The sequence below is a fragment of the Stegodyphus dumicola genome, chromosome 12 (assembly GCF_044657685.1).
Source record: "Stegodyphus dumicola isolate Sdum_Otavi_A_Nest chromosome 12, ASM4465768v1".
Taxonomy (NCBI): domain Eukaryota; kingdom Metazoa; phylum Arthropoda; class Arachnida; order Araneae; family Eresidae; genus Stegodyphus; species Stegodyphus dumicola.
The window spans coordinates 57,288,079-57,310,856 of NC_140779.1; the positions used below are offsets into that span (position 1 = coordinate 57,288,079).

General features: G+C 34.9%; 1 protein-coding gene across 2 annotated transcripts in view; it reads right to left on the bottom strand.

Moving 5' to 3' along the window:
* LOC118202678 (exosome complex component RRP42-like) overlaps nucleotides 1–15,845 on the bottom strand; it is a 52,381-nt gene extending 36,536 nt beyond the window's left edge. For both annotated transcript variants that reach the window (XM_035374854.2, XM_085827737.1), the window contains exons 1-3: nucleotides 15,691–15,845; nucleotides 1,739–1,840; nucleotides 1,364–1,458 (exon numbers count right to left, since the gene is read on the bottom strand). In XM_035374854.2, the coding sequence (XP_035230745.2) occupies nucleotides 1,364–1,458; nucleotides 1,739–1,840; nucleotides 15,691–15,843 (350 nt within the window). In that variant the 5' untranslated portion in view covers nucleotides 15,844–15,845. The remainder of the gene's footprint in view (nucleotides 1–1,363; nucleotides 1,459–1,738; nucleotides 1,841–15,690) is intronic.
* Nucleotides 15,846–22,778: the final 6,933 nt, after the last annotated feature.

The following is a 22,778-nucleotide window of genomic DNA, read 5'->3' on the forward strand; positions in this document are numbered from 1 at the left end:
ATTGATGATTTAGAGGTTCTAACACCTGGGCATTTTTTAATTGGTAGAGCAATTAATTCGATCCCTGAGCCAGATATCACGGAAGTTAACATTAACAGGTTAAAATTGTGGCAACAGATCACAAGATTAGTACAAATTATCTGGAAAAAATGGAAGTGCAATTATTTAAGTCATTTGCAAAATCGATCTAAATGGCAAAGTTCTAAAAACAATATACAAGTTGGAGACATGGTCTTAATTAAAGATAATTTGCCTTGTTGTAATTGGGCGGTTGGTCGTATAATAGAAGTATTTTATGGTAAAGATGGAAAAGTTCACGTGTGTAATGTAAAAACTCAAACTGGAACTTTCAAACGACCAATTACCAAATTATGTGTCTTACCAATACAAAAATGAGTATTGTCTTTATAGTTATTGTACAGTATTGAATCTGTTTCACATAAAATGTCATTATGTAACTGAAATGTTATATTGTATTGCTTTGAGTTGTACACTTATGTATATGGTAAATGTCTAATTATAATAATGATTTTTATGTAATAGTACTTATTCAAAATTGTTTATGATATACTTGTTTAATTTTTTCTGCTGTATCTTAATTACAATAGTTGAATGCTAAGCTTTGCAACGCGGGGCGGCATGTTCGCGCATGCGCATCTGTAATGTGATGATCAAATGAGTTTGAGAATCGCCATCGACGGCGTAAGAGGGCTGGTCACAGCTATGAGTTAATTGTAATTAATTATGAGAATTAATAAAGAATCGAACCAGCGAATTTATTTAGTGTGTGTTATTTGGGACGAGACCCAAACAGTAGTATTAAAAGTAACAGTACTTAATATCATGCTGGACACTTTTGTCTAGTAAGTAACGAAGCATAAAGTTCATTGTCAAATTTTTTTTAGTTTTATTCAATGATGTACGAATAGAATTCATGCAATTGTTTTTCAAATCACAAATTGTTTTAAATGATGAAGTATAATCATTTATTTATATCATCCCTTATTTAGGCATCAATGATGGCATTTGCCAGAGCATGGCTAAAATTTATCATTACATTTCCAAATATGTTGCTGAGTAACTACATAGATTCACAGGAACAGGTAAGGGTACCCTAAAAGTATCCATGGCTTAGTATTCTGACCCACATGACTTTTAGTTTTACACTATAGCCAGCCTTTGTTAAGTAACGTACTTAAGACACAGCATACCTAGAAAATCAATTACAATCCTTACACAGCATAAAGCTGTATCAGAGACAGAATATTCAATTTCCTAATTTACATATCAAATAATTATCACTAAAAATAAAATGTATCACTACTAAAATAATTTCTACACAAAAATAATATAGAAATTGCACCTTTCAATTGACACTTCAATCCAACCTCGGTTTGGGACATTTGGTGGAGGTGTAGTTAATTCTGCTTTCACACCAGCTAGAAGTTTTGTTTCAGCCTGAATATATAAATAAACACATATAATACCAAAAAGGAAAAAAGAATTATAGAAGTCATGGTTTGATTTTTACTGCAATGCCAAAACAATTATCCAATGAATACAAAATACATTACAGCTAATAATAAAATAGAATCATAAAGCAATATTTAACAGTTAAGGATACATGCTCAAAATCTCATTCAGCAAGTTGACTTAGATTATTTAAAAATTGTAATATTAAAATATTACAATTTATATACAATCAGGTATATTAATTGTAATATAACTTGACACTTACAAGTTTAACAAGAGCAGATCCATTGCAGTTTGCAATAACACCGGTTTCTAACTCAACCATGCGATAATCAAAGCAACTTCTTCCATCACCTCTAAAATTCTCCTGTAAAAGGGGGAAAATATATTTTCTTTCATTTAGTTACATGAATAAACATTTTCTGATTATTTTATTTAAGTGAAGTAATAAATTTTAGTAAAATACATTTTAGCAACCTCCCTACTACAATTCAACGCTGCCAGTCTGGTAACTCATAGCAACGAAAAACAAAATACAGTCAAAAGTCGTTAATTCGGACACCCATAATCCGGAATGATCTATAATCCGGACCTCAAAGCTACAAACTTTCTGCGCATGCGTCGCGTTGACCTTTATGGCTGCGAATACGTGTGTGCGCGTGCGCAAAATACGTTTACGAATGCGCGTTTAATGTATAACGGACGGTATAAGCTACAAGCGAAAATTATCTAATTCAGTTAATGTTGCAGATTGCGTTGTTCCTTAATCTTCGAATTGGATTTGGCTTATTATTTTTTGCAGATTGTTAGAGCAATTTTATAAAAGTAAGCTTGAACTTTTAATTATGTCAAATAGAATTTCTGATATATATTTACTAATATGTAAAGGATCTACAAAGCGAAAGTATGTTTTGAAGTCCATTAAACAAAAAGGGGGAATTGCTGCAAAAAATGGATAAAGGCATATCCTTTGTTTATCTAAACCTTAACGTTTGTTTATCTAAACCTTAACGTTTGTTTATCTAAACTTTGTTTATCTTTAACGCCGCGCGCAATGTATTGGAAGTTGATCTGTCAGCACTATCCTTATCTTCAGGGCAGATGTTTTTATTTTATTTGGCTTATAATTCCTTACTAAATGTAGTATTTCATCTTGATGTACTCCGTCTTTGATATGATTTAAATCAAATTCCTCGTCATTATAATTCGCTTCCGATAGCGAAGAAAGTGACAGAGGTTATTGAAAACGAAAAAATTTCGATTGACAAATTAGTCGGTATTCTCGACACAGCAATTATAGAACTAGAACAGTGGAACTTTGTAACTGACCAAGAAATTATGTCTGTTTATAGAATTAAAGAAAATTTATTATCACATAAAAAACAAAGCAACTTAAACAACTTACACTGAAAGAAATGTTTAATAAAGTAAACAAATAAATATTAAGCTTCTTTTTTTTGTAAATTTGATACCTGTTCTTTATTTCATAAATTACGGTTTCATATTTTTAATTTTATAATTTCTGCATGCCATCTTACCAGATTTAAACTGATGATCTATAATCCGGAAAAATCGGTCCCGACGAGTCCGGATTAACGACTTTTGACTGTAATGTTTATTCTATTAAAAACTTTCTGTTCTTGTTATCATAATTGCTTGTCCAGTATGCTTTATATATTATTGTTCAAAACGGCTTATTATACAAATGAAATTATTTTATTAAAAAGCAATGTTTAATTATATGTCTAAAAAATTGTACTACCATAACTGGTGACCCAGATTTATTACAAATAGCAACATGCAATGTTGCATGAATATGCAGTTTGTATGTCAAAATTCTAAGCAACAATAAGTTATCCAGTGATGCAAGTAAGACATTTCACCTACGATTTCAAGTGTTGTGCTGCATTCTGGTGAGTCAACATATTTCTGTCATAATTTTAGCGAATACATGTATCGTCTGCTGACTATGAGCCGCCAAGTTCTCTGATTTAAAGTACCAAGAAACTGTGTCACTATACACATAGTGCTTATTTTTCTGCGTTCTGCGTACTTGATTGATCTAAAATGGTTGACAATGATGCTGCTTCACAATTGGCACGAGTGGCAATTAAGACACCACCTTTTTGTCGCCGAGACCCATCGTTATGGTTCATTCAAATGCAGTTTAAATTGAGTCACATTACTGCCGACGAAACTCAATTTTATACAGTGATCGCCATGCTAGAGGTACTTCAATTAGCTTGTGAAATAATTCAGAATCCACCGGCGACGGACAAATACAAATCTTTAAAAAAAAATAATTAATTTCTGTTTATGAAGAATCCGAGACAGTTAAAATCAAGCAGCTGTTGCAAGATTTACATTTAGGTGATATGAGGCCTTTTCAATTGCTATCTAAAATGTCAGACTTAGCCGCCGGTAACCTAACAGATAACATTCTTAAAACATTATGGATGAATAGATGCCCATCTAACATGCAAGCCATTTTAGCAGCCAGCAGTGAGCCACTTAAAAAGATACCCAAAAATCGCTGATAAAATTCAAGAGCTGGCCATTCTAGAGCAAATACACGCAGTGCATGCTCCTGGTCTAAGTAGTGGTGTTACAGGCTCAAATTAATGATTTGTCCAAGCAGGTCGCTCAGTTAGTAGCTCCAAGCTGAACCTTTTTAGCACATCTGCTCCCCATCACGTGGTCGAAATACACGTTGTAGCCCTCTGAGGAAACGTTATGAAAGCCCTCCTCCGGGTATTTGTTTTTATCACCACAAATTTGGAAACAAGGCAAACAAATGCCGCCCACCGTGTCGTTATAACGGCCAAGGAAACGAGAAGGGCCGTCGCTCGAAGTCATGAAAGACAGCAGCCGGAATTTTGCACGCCTTTTCGTCATGGATTAGAATTTGGGTTTAAAGTTTCTTGTAGACACTGGGGCTGGTGTTTCTGTCATTCCACCACATTTTCACGAACAAAAGTGCCTTACCAAGTTACAACTTTATGCAGCAAATGGAACTCCTATTCAAACTTTTAGTGAACTGATACCTGTTGATTTAAGATTGCGCCGCATTTTAATTGAATTTCCCTCGCATTTTATTAATATCCGCGCCATTTTACATAAGATGCAAGACAGTGAGAGATGGCTTCAATGTCTACTCTGCAGAAAAAGAGAAAAAATGAGGTTGTGACTTGGAAAGACAAGAAGGATATACGTTTGATGAATACAGTCCATAATAACTCGATGATTGATGTTGAAACACAGAAAAGAACTGTAAAAGAACCAAACATTGTAAAAGATTACAACAACAAAACGGGAGGAGTGGATCGCCTGGATCAGAAGTTATCAAATTATCCTGCTGTTACAAATAAGAAGAGATATTATTACTTTTCCATTATGCTTTATTTCCTTATAATTTTACTTAGTATTCATTTAGATTCATCCACTACGAAAGTTATGTATGGAATTTTATGATGTACAGAGAAAACAACATTACACGTTTCGAAAAACAGAGAGCTTCTGGGGAGAAACTTCTGCGGACAGGAGAGGATGGCGAAAGGGTTAAAGGGCCGTTCAGGCTGGGGTTTATCTGAGCTAAGAGAATCAGTTCCATGTGATGACTAGCTCCGCTATGTGTGCAGTTCAGATTTTTCAACTCGTCACTCTATTGGGGGAAAACTGGTTTTGGAGATGGGTTGGTTAAGTCAGTTGTCTCTGTCAGCTCAGATCCCCCCCCCGTCTGAACGGCTCTTAAGAGTTCTCCCCAGTATCCCCCCCCCCAAGTATGAAAGATATGGTACTAATATCTACACACATGATGAGTGGTGGAGAACTGGGAAGAAGCAGAAGGTCAAACATAGCAACAGAATCATTGATTGTGGGGATCGGAGGATTGGAAGCATTGAAGAATGCAGGTGTCAGCTGATTGACTCCTAGAATGATTTTTTTGGCTATGCACAAGAACTGTGAAATGTTTGTTGCTGTGTGCACACTTCGAAGGGACTACTATACTATATGCAGAAGTGAGAGGAGGTTTTCACCACATCCTTAGGCAGAAAAAGATGAGTGCAAGTGCTCAGTGCAGGAAGCAAACAAGGAGGACATGTTGAGGCATGTTGTAGAAGTCAGAGAAAGTGTTTTCATCACTTGTCAATTACATCTGGAAGAAGGACAATGTTCAACTAGAGCAGGGGATGATTAAAAGAACTCAGATGATAGTCGAAACATCATGCCATAAAAATGTTTCAGTGAATGTTCCTTGGAAGTCTTGTTTGAAGGAAAAACACACTACAAGAAGCACAAGAGTTAAGTGTCAAGTCCTTCAAGTGTTTATTATTACACTTGAGGGCTGCTTTTAGGTCATAGTGCAAATGTTCCACTGGTCCATTTGCAGGTGTATGATACAGCGAAGTGCAGATTCAATGTATTCCCAGCACAGATGTCAGAGAAAAGGAAAGGTATGACTGAAATTGCCAGATCAGTTGTTGTAACTAATGGGACACCAAATCGTGTAATCCAAAGGGAGATGAATTGTCAAACCACAGATTCAGCAGAGATGTTTTGTATAGGTAAAGCTTTGAGCAGGCTAGCAAAATTTGTTGATGCAGGACAGCAGGTATTGGTAACCTTCAGATGGAAGCACAGGACTACCAATGTCTATATAAACATAATTAAATCACTCAGAAGGCATGGTGATTTTTCTTAAAGGATGGTGCACAAAATCGATTTCTACTTGATTCTATTCTTATGAAGGAATTTAAAATGCTATGTGATTTTGACAATGTTTACAGTGGGGAAAGTGCAGAATCACCCACAGCATGTTTTTAAGAATTGCACATATTTGGTATTTATGTACACAACAACCTATTTTCACTTAAAAAAATTCCCAGAATTGCACAAAAATGGCACTATGCACTCCCTTGACTTTATCTGTGTATATATCGAAATATTTTCACTTAAAAAGTAAAAGAAAATTGACAAAAATGCAATTGTTTTTACTCATTTAAAAAGCAATAAGTGGGCGATTCTGCACTTTACTGTTTACAATTACCGAGTTTTCTGTGGTACTGTTTTCAAACAGAATTATCATTTATGAACAGGGAAGCAACTATGAACCATACAATTATCATAAAATGCCTTTCTTTTATAGGTCTGCTGGAAAGAGGTGACATGCAATTTTAGATACCAGAAATTACATTTTTGTTGCAGATAATAAAATATTAAGCCAAAATACATTAAACTCATTAGAAATAATAAAAAACTGAGAGAAACAGTCATAAATTGGGTTGATGGGAATACAGTTGAAAATCAGGACAGTTGGCAGGTCTGATTAACAATTCATATGAATTTATAGTCACAATTTTTTCCTTAACCTTGTGACTGGCAAAGACGCATATACACAGCTAGAATACTTTTTGTGAACATATACATATTTGTGGACCTTGAACTCTGTCCCAGAAATTAAGGCAATATATTAAAACTACATAATTGCAAGTATAAAATAGCATAAGAAGTTTGGCATTAAAATAAGGTTAGAGTAGATCAAATGGTGCCCCTTGGATTACCGCAAAGTTGTTCCATTTATAGTAACCCGAGTAGTTGAATGCTATGGAAACCCTATTATGACGGAACTGGTTGTGTGATTGCAGTGAATTTGAATGATGGGACGAATTTTTGTACGTTGTTATTTTGTGGTTTACACGGTGAAATGGTTGAATGCTGCAAGATTAATTTGAAGTTTCTGTACAATTTCGAACAAAAGGGGTAAAAAGCACTTATTGACTGGTGTATAAATGAAGGCTTACTAAGTTGTCGTTATAAGTGTCGTGCTTGTAGGAAGGAAATGCGTATGGTCAAATGTCAAAGGATACTTGCACTACATTTTCTACTCTTATATTTGCAAATTTATGTGGTGATGCCAGTATAAAGATTATAGTTCAGACAATTTTAGCAAGTTTTTGGATGCTGTTAAGGAATTTTGTCTGAATGAAGACAAGGAAATTTGTAAATAAGGTAAGTGGATATTTCCTTTGTGTAGTGCTAAGATGAATTTCCTTTTTTTATGTTATTTCATTGTTTAATTTAAAATGCAGTTTATTGAGATTATATATTTTTTGTTGGCTGCTCCTTTGACATTTTAAGTGAATACAAATCGACGTGTACATGAACAAAGTCAAGGGAGTGCGCAATGCCTAGTTTATGCAATTCTCTGACGTTTCTTTAAGTGAAAATAGGTTGATGTGTACATGGATACCAAGTTTGTGCAATTCTTTGACTTGTTATTTTGTCTTTGTGTAGCCAAAATAACAAGTCAAAGAATTGCACAAACTCTATCCATGCTTCGCTAAAAATCGCCAAGGAGTGCCCATAAATATACTTTTCATTTTCTCTTGCCATGGAAGGAATGTGTTAAACCTGCTAAAAATACATTACTTCTAAAATTTTACTTTATACTGATGCTATGCGTAACAGGTAAAGTCTTCTATGGTAGCATGAAATGCATCATTTCTGATATTTCCCATGAACTATGTACTGTAGTTGAGATTAAAGTTCAGCATGATGACTTCACATTTGGAAGCGCTTCCACAAAGAACCCGGTCAATGGAAACGTACATTTTCTCCTAAATTTACCCATTCATGAACAAAATTACAAAATAAGTTATTGCATGAGATAGCAAGAAATGTTTTGGGCACAGCTTTAGTATTAGTCCTTCTGGGCGAGAAATTTTGTTGGCAACACTTTGGTGCGATAAATGAAAAATTATGATAACCTTGTTATTTATGGTAACCCTAAATACTGAGCTGAAAAAAAACATGCCGCCATTTCTGTTCACGTAACTTTAACGAATTTGGTAAGTATCAGAGCTTTGATGGCAGGAGGATAAACTGCATGTTTTTCTTAAAAAGTTACTTTCATGTTAGGAAAGCACAACATTTAAAATATTTTTAAAAAAGCCCAAATTTGATAGTTAAAACTGATGCTTTTAATATTACATCACACGAGTCTTGACATTTTTTCATATGTCAACTATGTACCGAGTGGCCATAATTAAACTGACAGTGCTCCCAGTGTTCTGTAGCGCGATCTATTTGCGAGAATGACGCCACATTTTGTAGGAAGATTAAACAAGATGGGGGACGAAAGATTCCGCGAAAAAACAAATTAGTTCCAAAAGTCACCTCTAGGGGAATATTTGGCGCTGTGTAATAAAAAATAGAGTGTTAACAAATGCAAATTATTACGGAATAAAATACCTTTTATTATGTACATTTTCTGATTTAGTTCAAGTGCAATATGGCAACACTTTTACAAAAGTGTAAAATCTACATAAACACCAATAAAGTCTCGTGATCTGTAATATCACGTACGCTGAGCAGAAGAAGTTCTTTATTCAAATTTCACGTTACATCCATTCGCACGGTGCCAGCTGCTTGGGTTTTAAAAGGCAATGTGTTACGTTTCGAATCAATTGGATTGAAAGTTTTTATGTGCAATGTCTCCTTCTTTAGTCTAGCGTGCATTACTGGTCAAATTCTTTCACCTCAACCAGTGCAACGCGTCAGCCCCTCTTTGTCCTTTTAGAACGCACAAAAAAATGCATATAGGTAGCGGTCCTGTGTCAGTTAATGGGCTAAAAGCAATGGTTGTGACGTTTGAGAAAACAGGTTCTCTGAAGGTTCAGTCAGGCAGAGCACAAAAACCTGTATCACAGGATACAATCAAAGCAGTTGCCACGACGATTGTTGACAGAGGACCAGACAATATTGCTGCCACCTCTAGCACTCGTGGTGTAGCACGGAATATGGATATGCCTTACAGTACGGTATGGAAAATCTTATGAAAGATTATCAACTTCTATCAGTACAAGATCAGACGTGTACAGGAGTTACTGTACCCAGACCATGATAAGCGATTGACTTTAGCTCTCAACTTTCTTGCCAGAATGGAGGTGGATGATGCTTGGTCGTGGAAAATCTTACGGAGAGACGAGGCCCACTTTTACCTGAATGGAACTGTGAATACCCAGAACTGCTGAATTTGGGATGACAAACCCCCACACGCAGTCACAGCAATTCCCTTACATTCACCAAAGGTAACTGTTTCGTGCGAGTTCCCAGCGGAATTTATCGTAGGTCCATTCTTCTAAGAGAACATTACCGCGACAGGACAGGAAACCTGTTCTGTTACCGGAAAGAAATATCATCACAGCTTTGTCATTCTGGCACTTCAGCAAAGACAATGCCCGGGAGAAATCATTTTCATGCAAGATGGAGCCCCTCCACACATTACTGTATGGGTGCAACAGATGCTACGACAGAAATTCACAACAGAAAGAGTCATTAGCCGCTACTTTCCAACTGCATGGCCACCTTGGTTGCCTGATCTTACCCCATGCAACTTCTGGCTATGGGGTTACCTTAAGTCTAAGGTCTATCAAGGAGTGGTCCAGGACCTGGCTACGTTGAAGGATAACATATCACGGACTGTACTGGAGATTCTAATTTCTGCTGTTGTGCATACTGTGCACAGAATGCAATATGTGGTCCACAACAACGGCAGCCACATTGAACCTCATTTGAATGCAAAATAAAAGGTAATTTCTGTATTGATTTGCATTTGTTAACACTATTTTCTATTACACAGCGCCAAATATTCCTCTAGCGGTGAGTTTTGGAGTTAATTTGTTTTTTCGCGGAATCCTTCATCTCCCGTCTTGTTTAATCTTCCTACAATATGTGGTGTCATTCTCACAAATAGATTGGGCTACAGGAAACTGTGAGCACTGTCAATTTAATTATGGCCACCCGGTATATTATAAACTTCATTTCCCCCCAAAGAAAAAAAACAAATTTTTAGTAGCATGAGGTAAACTCTTGGTGTTTCCTTTGCTAAGGAAATTTAGACATGCAATTTAGACTTCTTAGATGTTTCTTAAAATGGGCAATGATCAAAATTACCATGGTCTAAAAATACTTTTTTGCCTCATTTTTTAAATTGGAACTATAGGGATGTGTAACTCCATGAATTCATAGACCAAAATTATGTTTCATTATTGCTTTTATAACATTTTTATAATATGTCTGACTATAAAAAATATAATGTTGCTTAGATTATAGAATATATTGCTTATAATTTACAGTTCTCAAATTTTATAAATCTCGCAATCTAATACAGAGACTGTTCACACATTTTTTAGACAATGTATATTGTATTCACAAAACTAAACTACATAAAATTATTGCGTTTTAAATGTTCGATTTGACATCCCTTATTCTGAAGTATCTTTCGACACCGCAATGTCCAGGATAATAATGCCTTTTGAAGTGGCAGAAGAGGTATTCTATCCCATTTCTCCCGAACAGCTTTCCAGAGTCCTGTTTGGGTTTTGGGACAACGTTTGGATAATGCAGTTTTTAAAAGTCCGAAAGCACAAAACTCCATACGTGACACATCGGGAGATTTAGTACGGATATCAATGAAGGGTATGGCCTTGATACCAGTTTTTTGTTTCATTTCCTTTAGGAAATTTACAGTGGAATTTTATGTGTGACTGCTAGCTTTGTCCTGATGGAGTCTCGCAGATTGATGGCACTGTGGGTAAAGCGATGGTATTTCATTCAGAAAAATTGGCGATAAAATATGTTCCTGATAGTATTTGGAGTTAATCTTGACATTTCTGTGCACTCTCTTTATTTTTAACTTGCCATTATAAGAAAAACACAGCAACAATCCTGAATCCCTCAGAAAAACTTGCGTAAAAGTATAGTTTAGGGTACCCCTTGGCAAAACTTGGTGGTACATGGATACCGATTTTGTGCAATTCTTTGACTTGTTATTTTGGCTTGTGTAGCGGCGATTTTTGCACCAAATATCGCTGCTACACAAAGCCAAAATAACAAGACAAACAATTGCACAAACTCGGTATCCATGTACACATTGACTTATTTTCACTTAAAAAAAATCCCCGAATTGCACAAAAATGAAATAGCGCACTCCTTTGACTTTATCCATGTACACGTCGACATATTTTCACTTAAAAAATATCCCAGAATTGCACAAACTTGCTTTGCACACTCCCTTTACTTTGACCATGTACACATCGATATATTTTCACTTAAAAAGTCAAAGGAGCACCAAATTCTACAATATAGGCAAACAAAAAATACATAATCTCAATAAAATACATTTTAAACCAAACAATAAAATAACATAAAAAAGGAAAAACGTTATACATTTAAGCACTACCAAAAGCAAATATTCACTTACCATGATTTTCGAGTTCGCTTCGTACACCCAGAGCCACGTAAAAATCAAAATATCAATCATACTCAAATGACTTTTTTTAAAGCAGGTACACTTTCTGATTGAACGCTTCACATAGTGACCACATATGAATCTTTCTTCCTACAAACCCATTCAAATCCATCTAAACGGTTTTTACGTTCGACTAGATGCATATGCTTCCTAAATACAGGACACTTATCATGGCTACTAAGTAAACCTTCATTTACACACCAGTCAATTAAAGCTCTTTTCCCCTTTCGCTCCAAATCGTACAGAAACTTCAAATTAATCTTACAACATTCGGTCATTCTACTGTCTAAAGAATAATACCAACACACACCACAAAAACGCTTACAAAACATCCCATGATTCAAAATTTCCCAGAATCATACACCTGATTACATCACAATAGGGTTTCCATAACATTCAACTACTCAGGCTACCATAAATGAAACAACAACTTGGCGATAAATCAAACAACAACGTCACCATAATACAAGCGGTACTTTAAAGTCTACTCTACCCACAACTTTCTTTCGATTCTTTGAACCACGTATTTAATTTTTTTCCCCTTTTATGATAATAAATGGCTCTTTTTTTTTTTTTTTTTTTTTTTTTTTGTTACAATCATTTAAATACACCCATGCTTCATCTATTGTGATAATTGTTTTTCATTTTTCTTTGGATAAATGTTTCTCATATAGGATTCTGCAGCATGTCCTGCGTTCAGCGATATGCTTTGGAAGAAGATGATGCAAATTGCGTTTTTTCGCTTTCTTAAGATTCAAATCAACGTTTATCATTTTGTTTACAGTGGACACCGAGCATTTTAATGATTTTGCAACTGTCCTTTGACTAGAGGGATTTCCTTTTAACATTAAACAACATACCTTTGCAATAGTCGAAGATGTCCGTTTTTTCCTTGGATACTTGTTTGGAATTTTTGTCCCACTTGAGGCTTCTAATTTGACGTTTTTTTCCTTTCTTGCTGATGATATTACCTATCGACGCTTTAGATATCACAAAACCATGACTCTCACATCGTTTTTGGATAACGAAGTATGCATAATTCTCTTCAGAAAGAGCATAAATGTAGCCTTCGAACCACTGCTTTGTTAAATTCGCCACTTTGAATAAAAACAAAACTTTCAAGCCACAGACGATAATTTTGACTTTTAAAAACCTAGTACAATTCCAATTACTTCTTTTGCAGCAAACGATTTTTTATTACCGCTTACCAAAATCGTCTAAAAAGTGTGCGAACAGCCTCTGTAGCTGTTTATGAATAACCTTCACTGAGTATTATTACTTTTATTAATAGTTATGTTGATATAACAGTTGACTTTTTATGCAAATTTTCTACATTACTTAAACATTTAATCTAACAGAAATCTGAATTTTTTGTAATAAAATAATTCTATAATAAAAATAAGAGTACAATTTATATATAAAAATTTGACTATATGGCAAGCACTTAGATACCAATTTCAATGTCTTTAAATGTAATTATTATAAAGTTTAGATATATTTTTATTAAAATATACTCTTATTCTATTATAAAATTTAAATGTACTGAACAGAAGGCACACTTTGTGCTTACAACTCAGTCAACCACTTGTGGCAAGATAACTTATGATAACAATTAAGTTCAAATGTAGAATTTAAATTCAAATAAACTTGTAGCCAAAGGCTACAATTTAATGCAAAGTTGGTTCAAAACTTAACCGGCATGGAATTCAACTATCAGCAATTATAATGCAAGACTGAAGACTACAAATCTTATCTAGCAACCTAGTAACGTAGCCTCAAAAGGCAAAACATGGTTTGTTTTACAAACTAAAAACTTCATTTGGATTTTGGTAGGAAAACGAATGGGGAAAATGACAGTAATGATCCCAAACATAAAAAAACTATGATTACAAAATAAAAGAATGTTGCATTATACTTTGTTTCCTGATTAATTATTCACTACAAGAAATACTGTAATGCATTTTTGTTTGCATCATATACATATTATTTATTTTATTTAAATGTTTGCATCATATACAAATTATTTAATTTAATATTTTCCGAAACTGAACAGGATTTTGCATACATATTGATCATATTTTTCGATCTATAGATGCAACACCTAAGTAAGATTTAGAAATAAGAAGAGTATTTATGAATAGAAAATAAATATATATGCTGGCCAGCAGAAGGACATTTTAAGAGAAACCGGCTCAGATTCACATTGCATGTAAGGAAAACCACAAAAACTCCATATAGGAGCCTGAACTACCACTGTTCAGTGGCTTATCACTCCAAATCATCAGTTATGATGATTGTTGTTGTGTACAATTACCATTGGTACAAAATTTACTCATTATGGTAATTTAATTTTAGCTTTTAAATTATAATCATAAATTACTTGTTATAAATTGAGTGATTAAAAAATACACACTTCTTAATATTTTTACCATTTACAAAATTTAATCATAAAAAGTATTTCTAATAGTGGTACAAAATTTACTTGTTATAATTTAATTTGATTTCGTTCACTTTGATTTTTTTTTTTTAATTTTCTTTTAATGACAGAATCTAAGAAACTAAACTAACATATACTAGTTTGAAATGAATTTGTTAACCTTTTGTAAATTTCATTATTCATAACATAAAAATTAACCTTTTGTAAATTAAAAATATTAGCTAAATACTAATATAATGTAAATATTAAATGGAAATTAGAGAAAGACTGTTTATTCTAATCAAGAGCTTATTTTTTAAGATTGTTATTTAGTCTATATTGGGTTTTGTTGACAATCCGCCACTTTTTTACGATTTTCAAAGCCGGGTCTACTTTGGCGACCGAAGTTTGTTGCCAAAAGGGAAGCACTTCCGCAGAGAACCCGGTAAATGTACGCATCGCCAACTTTGGCGATAATAGTTCAAACATGGTAAACTATCGGATTCATCCTATTCGCTTGTTTGAAGTTGCAACCATTCCTCTTGAGTTCATTTTGTTGAATTATCACTGTCGTTGTTCGCATTTGGAGATTTATATTCTTCTTCTCTTATTTATTAGTATTTTTTCTGTTTTCCAAGTTATTTTTTCTGAATTTTTTAACAACGAATAGATAGAAATATTTTCGTACAATTAAAGAAGTTTTCGTCGATAGATGCCGGTTCTCGGCTCCAATTTTTATGGCTAAATTTTAACAAGAAACTATATTGTTAATGCTTTTTTAATAATAACCTTTTCGAGGATGGCAGGTGTGACATAAATAACTGATTAAATGGAAATAAAAAATATTATTGATTATCTAAGACGACAGAGTAATTTGATGCATCCCCATGGTCATCAAAATTAGCAAACCACTGTTGGTGTAAGGAATACAGTTCAAATAACTCTTGAAAAATAATAAAATGTATAAAGTTCTAGTTTTATTAACAATGCTACTAAAGAAAATTTGATTACTGTTGAAGGTTATTTGTATTGTGAAATATATTATAAAAAAGACAGGTTTATTTTCGTATATCACGTTTAACCGGTTAGTTTTACATCTGCATGCTTATTATCTGTGAATTTTTACTACCATATGCTTAATATATTGTTTTGTCTGCTAACTTGAACTTACATGCACTAAAAATCACGTTTACGGCTCATCGTGGATGAACCGCGAGCTTGGCGAGTAAAAATGCAACGGCGCCAACGGGTTCTCTGCGGATGAAAACCCGCCAAAAGGACCATTTACAAAGCTGTTCCATGTTTTGTTTCGTAACAGAACAATATGGATTCTAGGAGATTTTTGTAAATACGTTGACAAAAATTTCCAAACCTTTTCTGCAAGCCGTAAGTGGCCTTCGAAACTGAAGATTAAATTTAAATCCCAAAAACTGCAGTATAAAGAAGTAATATAAAATATTCTGCACAAAATAATTCCAGTGGAATTTACCTGAACACCATGAATAATAAAAACTTTTTCCGCTTCTTGTAGAGTGACATTTGCCATTTCGATACAGCACATGGACAAACTCCTTTGACGCACACAAGCGTCTACGGAGAGAACTTTTGGGATCATGATGTGATCCTTCCGTCTTACGCGCATATCAGTTTGCGCATCTTTTGACGTTTACAAATCCAAGTTACACTTATGACGAGATTATCCAGATTATCAAGCATTCTGCTTGATGTGTTCCGGCTGTCATCAGATGTTTGCTTTTTGGGCGCTGAAAAGAGAATAAGTTATGACTTATGACTTACTTTTTTCTGGTCATTAACTACTAAAGAGCTTTCGCCAGTAGATCGCATTAAAGTGCACTAGGCAAAGATATTTTCAAATAAATGGTACTAGGGAAGTACCAACACCCGTGGGCGAAGAAAATTCAGCTGCGTGAGCAGGCATATCTTAATATTTACGAAAGTAGGCGTTCATCATAAAAATTGTGCAGTGGTAAGCAATGGCATTAAATTGAAGCATGTAGGCAGGTTCAGTGAGTTGTATGGCAAATGCAGGTAATGAGCTCAATATAGCTAGTAAGAGTGCAGGATAAGCAATAGTGAGACATCATGAAAATGGCGCGAAGACAGTTTGAAGCTGTGAATGGCATAAGAGTTCAAAGTCCTTCAGAAGCATGCAGTAGTTAGATAGGCCGTAAAAAGTTCAAAAGTTCGTAGAATCATACGATAAAGTAAAAATTCATACAAAATAATTTAAAAAAAAAATGAAATAGTAACATAAAAATCTTGAATAAAAAAATTTCTTGATTAACTTAAGTATAAGATGCAACACAAATAATAGGATACAGTCCAATTAGAGTTCAAATAAATTTTAAAATTAAAATTTACAAGTTACCACCATAACGATTTGTGATGAATTGTCCTTGGTCGTTTGACAGTATATTCAATGGTTAGATCATAATCCAACATTTGTTTAATTGCGTTATACTGACTATGCTTCAACTTCTCGAAGAAGTTGTGAGCTGTCATGAGTATAAAGTTATGCACAGATGGAATATCCAAGTCGTTATGAATTATAGAGTTACTCACGTACCAAGGTGCATTCACAATGCTACGTAGAATTTTATTTTGAAGTATATCCAATTTTTTGCGCTCAGTTTTATTGGCGATTGGCCATGCCGGCACTGCATATAGCATGATCGGTCGAATTAGAGATATGTAAAGCATTTTCTTTATTTTTAGACTGAGCTTCGATTTTTTGCCGATAATAGGATAAATTGCCATGTAGGGCTGCATTTGCTTTGTTTAAGATATAAGAAATATGATCTTTGAAGTTGAGAGACTTATCTATATAAACACCTAAATATTTATAGGAATTAGCTACAGGGATTAGAGTTCTATCTAAGTAGATATCAGTATTAACTCTTAACCTTGTTTTGTATCTCCGATAGAGCACAATACAACATTCAGAGGCGTTGAGCTTAATTTTCCAAGTCTTGCACCAGTGATTGATCATATTGAGATGCATTTGTAAATTACTTAGAGCGAGCTGGGGACTTCTGGATTCAGTCAGTACTACAGTGTCGTCAGCATATTTGAGTATTTTCGTGTTGAATGGGTGCGGGAAATCATTGATATAAACATTATAGAGCCGGGGGGAAAGAACGGATCCTTGCTGGACCCCGCTATGAATTCTTTTTCTGACAGATAAGGCGTCACCGCAGCGAACTTGAAAAGTCCTGTTTTTCAGATAGGAACTAATGAGTTTTACGAAACTGTTTGGAAGCATAAAATTATTCAATTTATGCAGAAGACCTGCATGCCACACTCTATCAAAGGCCTTTTCGAAGTCGAGATAGCATGCAGCCACCCCGTTTTTGAGAATAAGTTCAAAGCACGGAGTATAATGACTTTATACTCCGTGCTTCAAAGTGTGAGTCCAGAAGGGCAGGAGCTAATGGCGAAGGGGCGTGACCAGTTGTCACGTGGGCTGCAAGCTGACTTATCATTGGTTGCGAGTCTTGTGAGAAATACCTCGCTAAAATTGCAATTAAATACAGTACAAAACATATATGAAAGTAGAAATAGTAAAATTATTTTCATAAATCAGTCTTCTAAATTATTTACATATGTGTATTAGTCCACGTTCGTCAGGAGATAAACACAAGACATAAGGCACGGGAAGAAGAGCTCGTAAGTTACATGGGTGGTCACCCACCCAAGCTGAGGCTCAGACGCTTGCTGCTTGAGTTTGGTGTCGCTGAAAGTAGATACTATCGTGATCATTATTTAATAGACACTAATTAAGAGGGAAAGTCTTGATTTTCCTTAATCAGGTAAGCAGCATAAGGCCTGAGAAACCTATCTTCAGCAAGTATCTCGTAATGAAACAAGTTAAAGTTCATAAGATGTTCACAATTTACCGCACCATTGAAGAAACTTGCATTAAATTTGCGAATAAATTGATTTATTGGTTCAATTTTCATGTCCCTATGCAATACTTCGTTTCTGACATAATAGTGGGCATTTGTGCTAATCCTAAGGAACTTGTTCTGCACTTTCTGGAGTTTCTCTATATCTTTTTCAGTGGCAGTAGCCCAGGCTGGCGCCGCATATGTCATAATTGGTCTGATGGTACTAAGATAAATTAGTCTTTTCTTATACAGATCCAATTTTGAAAATTTTCCTATAATTGGGTAGAGACATTTCATGACTCTTAGTGCATGGTTACGAACATTCTCAATATGTGTAATCCAGGTAACTCGATTATTGATAGTTATGGCAAGATATTTCGCTTTATTGACAATTGGCACTGGTTCGTTAAACAGTAACAGTTCCTTTTTATGGGGGCATTCCTCTTTCTTTTTCTGACAATGAGGAGTTGGGATTTTTGTGCATTAATCCGGACTTTCCAGCGTTTGCACCAGTTTCCAACGTAAGGGACGTTTTCCTGTAGTTTTTTAATTGTATGATTAAGATTCGCTGGCTTCACCGCGACAGCAGTGTCGTCAGCATAGCATGCAAGTATTGCATTATTATTGCAGTGGATTTTCCGGAAATCTGCGACGTAGAACAAGTAGAGTATCGGACCTAAAACCGATCCCTGAGGAATACCACTCAGCATGATTCTTTTAGTAGAGAGGGAGTTTCCAACGGAGACTTTAAAATTCCTATTTGATATGAAAGAAAGTAGCACAAGAATGAGTTCTCTTTCAAAATCAATATCGATCAATTTGCAAATTAGCCCCTCATGCCAAACGCGGTCGAAAGCTTTCGCCACGTCTAGCATGAGGACAGCTGTATTCAAATTATTGTGAAGTGCTTGCCCCACAAAGTAGGTAATTCTTACTAATTGTTTAGTGGTCGATAAATGTTCACGGAATCCAAATTCCTCCGGTGGTAGCTTTTGGAGCAGCAATTTCATACGGGCAAGTAAAATTCTTTCGTAAAATTTAGATAGTCCAGACAGGAGGCTGATCGGTCGGAAACCATCTGTTTGCATATGATCTTTCCCTGGTTTGGGGATCATAATAATTTTGGCCGTCTCCTATTGTTGTGGAAAGTAAGAGTGAGTCATGCAAGCGTTAAAGATAAAAGTAATCTTGCATATAACGTTGATAGGCAGGTTTTTCATGGCAGTGTTTGTGATGCCGTCAAGCCCCGAGGCTTTTTGGTCTTCAATTTCTTAATGAGGGACTGAACTTCGGATGGAGTTGCAAGCTTCATTAAATTATTAGCTGTATGTGAATTAAGCCAGTTCTTCACTTTGGAGAGCGTCTGCAATTCAAAATCAGCATCGACGGGCCAGCAATTTGGCGAAAATTGTTCTTCTAGGTGAGAAGCTAACATGGTTGCCTTTTCATGGTCAGAAGACGCAACCTTATTATTGAAGTGCAGTGGTCGGCTACTGGTGTACGTAGTTTTTAAATTTTTGATGAAATTCCAAAATGTACCATTTTTGGCATCCAAATTCAGCATTTTTCTTGCCATAATTCCTCCTTATGTTGTTTAATAAGTTTCTGTATTTCTTTACTGATCTTATTAATTTCCCTCTTGATTGGTGGAGACCAAGTCACGTGATAAAGTTTTCTTAACCTATTTCGCTGCTGCATTAGCGAACGAATATTAGAGGTGTAATTTATAAAGTTTCTCTCTATCATTAATTATATCACTTGCCTCTACAATGGCGGTTTTAATTTTACTGGTTAATGAAGAAATTTCATTTTCGATATCAATAACAGTACTCAGGCTTTTTTGAGGTAAAGTCCAGTCTTTCAACAAATTTTCAAAAAGCCTCCAGTCTGCGTAAGTTCTGGTCGTATTAGTCGAGAGTTTAGGAATTTCTAAGGTAGCAATTACAGGTAGATGGTCAGAGTTGAGTTCGTGAATTACATCTAATGCCATTGGAACCATTGCAGTCACTAGAACAATATCTAGAATGTCTGATTTTTCTAGCCGGTCCGGTCAATATGTGTATTCACTTGGGGAGTGCAATACTACAGGGTGATTTGTGACACTCATGTAAAATTTTTCCATTGGCATTGCCTCTTCTACAATTCCAAGCTGTATGCTTAGAATTAAAGTCCCCAGCATCAATCGTAGGGAAGTCTTCAGGCAATATAGAGTCTAGGAAAGTTTCAGAGAGTCGATTTCGTGGTCTGCACAGAAATTTATGTCACCATATACCGGTAAAGTAATTTGAACAGTTACAGTTTCACAATTAAAATCCGTGCATGAATTTATGAGACACGACGGGTATTGTCTTTTCACATAAATCATAACACCGTCTCCTCTATGGGTGGTACGGTCACATTTGTATGAAACATAGTTCGGAACTTTGAGACGATGGCATGTTTTCGCATGAGCCTGAGTTATGCCAATGTCAATATCGTGATCAATACAAAATTGTTGGAATTCACCAATTCGATTATGGAAGCCATTCCCGCTTCAGACGATATGCAATATATTAATAATATGCCAGGTTTATGAAATGAATTTAATTAGATGAAGTGAATGTGTTAATTTCTCATTAACAGTTTCAGATACATTCAGGTCTTGAATTTTATGAATTAATTCATCTTTTCGATCATAATATCTTTCATACCTTTTTTGTTTTTCCGTTCTGAAATAATATCTTTCGTAAATAAGTTTAATTAATAAGCTAATCACATAAATTTAGGGATAATGTAATAAATATAATTTTTACAGAGATATTAAAAGAAGTAATAAATAAAGGTCACATTTTGACCCCATGCGCTATCCAAACTGCAAATCTCTTAAGTCGTCAACAAAACATACCCTCTATTTATTACTTAAATTGGTTTCCACCATGTGCAACGAGTATACGAGCCAGTTTCCCTTAGAAAGTCCACCACGAAGACATCCATCCCTTAGGCAGATAGCCAAAAAGACTTTTCCGTAATCACATAAACCAAACAACTTAAACTTTATTACTTAAATTGTAAATCAGTAATAAAATGAAGGTATTTTTGTGGAATATTTTACTTCGCATTAACGTTTGTATTACTTAAAATAGAGTGACATAACCATGATATTATGTGTGTTATATTACCTAACAGTAATTGCAAATGGCATGAGCAAAGAGATAAGAGAAATTAGATCAGCGGTACAAAATGACAGATTCCAAGTGCTGCTTTAAATGTAGCTAATGCTGAATGGCATTTATGGCAGGATTGGATTAGATTGGATTATTTAATTATGGCAAAGAACACGAGGGCTATCTGCCTGAAGGAAGGGATGACTTCGTGGAGGACTTTCTGAGGAAAACTGACTCGTATACACGTTACACATGGGGAAAACCACGAAAACGCCCATGCAGCCACCCCGTTAGCGGGATTCGAACCGCGGACCGAACTACCAGTGTTCAGCGTCTTACTGCTCGGCCGCTGGTGGGCCATTTATGACAGGAGATAGCAGCAGACGCATAAAACATTCTGTACTGTGTTTTTGCTGTCTTTGAAATAATGCTCAACTCTGGAACATTTACCACAGTTGATTAAAAAATCTGATGTGGACACCACATGACTTCCTTGTACAGAATATCAAAGTATAAGTAATTTTTGCTTCATTTCATTTCAAGTTATTTCCTCGAATTTCACTAGAGGTATTTCTCATTCAATTAATTCAGTTCTCACTTCGCAGCAAGGCAAAAATGCATAAAATCTCAAAATATCTTTATTAAAAATCGAAAAATACAGAAAAAGATAAAGCACCAAATACAGTTAAAAATATTCAAAAAAAATTTTTACAATTAAAATTAGAGTTTCTACACAAAAACAAGCCATCGGGCAGCGGGCAAGAAAGCAGATTTTTCGGTGCACAAAACTGAAAGATTACTTTTGTTCGCACTCGGCAAAAAGGCAGTGAAGGTGCAATTTACTATTCTGCTAAGCTTCAAATGTAAACAAATATGGCTGCTATGGTAAAAATTTAGGCTTAACAGCACTTCAACAGCTTTTAAATTGTTGATAATTCTGCAACTGTTGCATGCAGATTAACTAAAGGCATAAAATCCTTAACCGTAAGATAAGAAGAACATAATTCAACCATTTTTAAAGCAAAAAATTGCACAAATTACTAATATATAAGAATAAAAAAAACTGAGCTCACAGATTCCAATAACAGAAAGAGTATATATATATATATGTAAGAAAAGTAAAGAATATGTAAAAGATTAAATTAGCAGCGTAAAATTAATATTTCTCTTCTGTTCTAAAAATAGTAACCTCTATTTGCACTGCGTCATTTCGAGACTAACCTATGTCATATGATTCTTACGTAATTCTGATGATATAAATGGAACTAAAACTCAAATAGCCAATAGTAATTTTACAACCATATTAACTATCCAATCAAAATACATTGAGAATCAAAACTCAGTCAGTCTAGAGTTAATGTTTCACCCTGAACATAACGCACTTGCTTTCTACGCTTTGGCTTAGCTGCAAAGCTCTCTATTTGCTCCTTCTATCTTAGCAAAAATGTAAACTTTTCGGTATAGGCACAATTAATGTGCCAACTTGATTGTGGCCGCAACATGTTTGCTGAAATAAAAAATGAAGA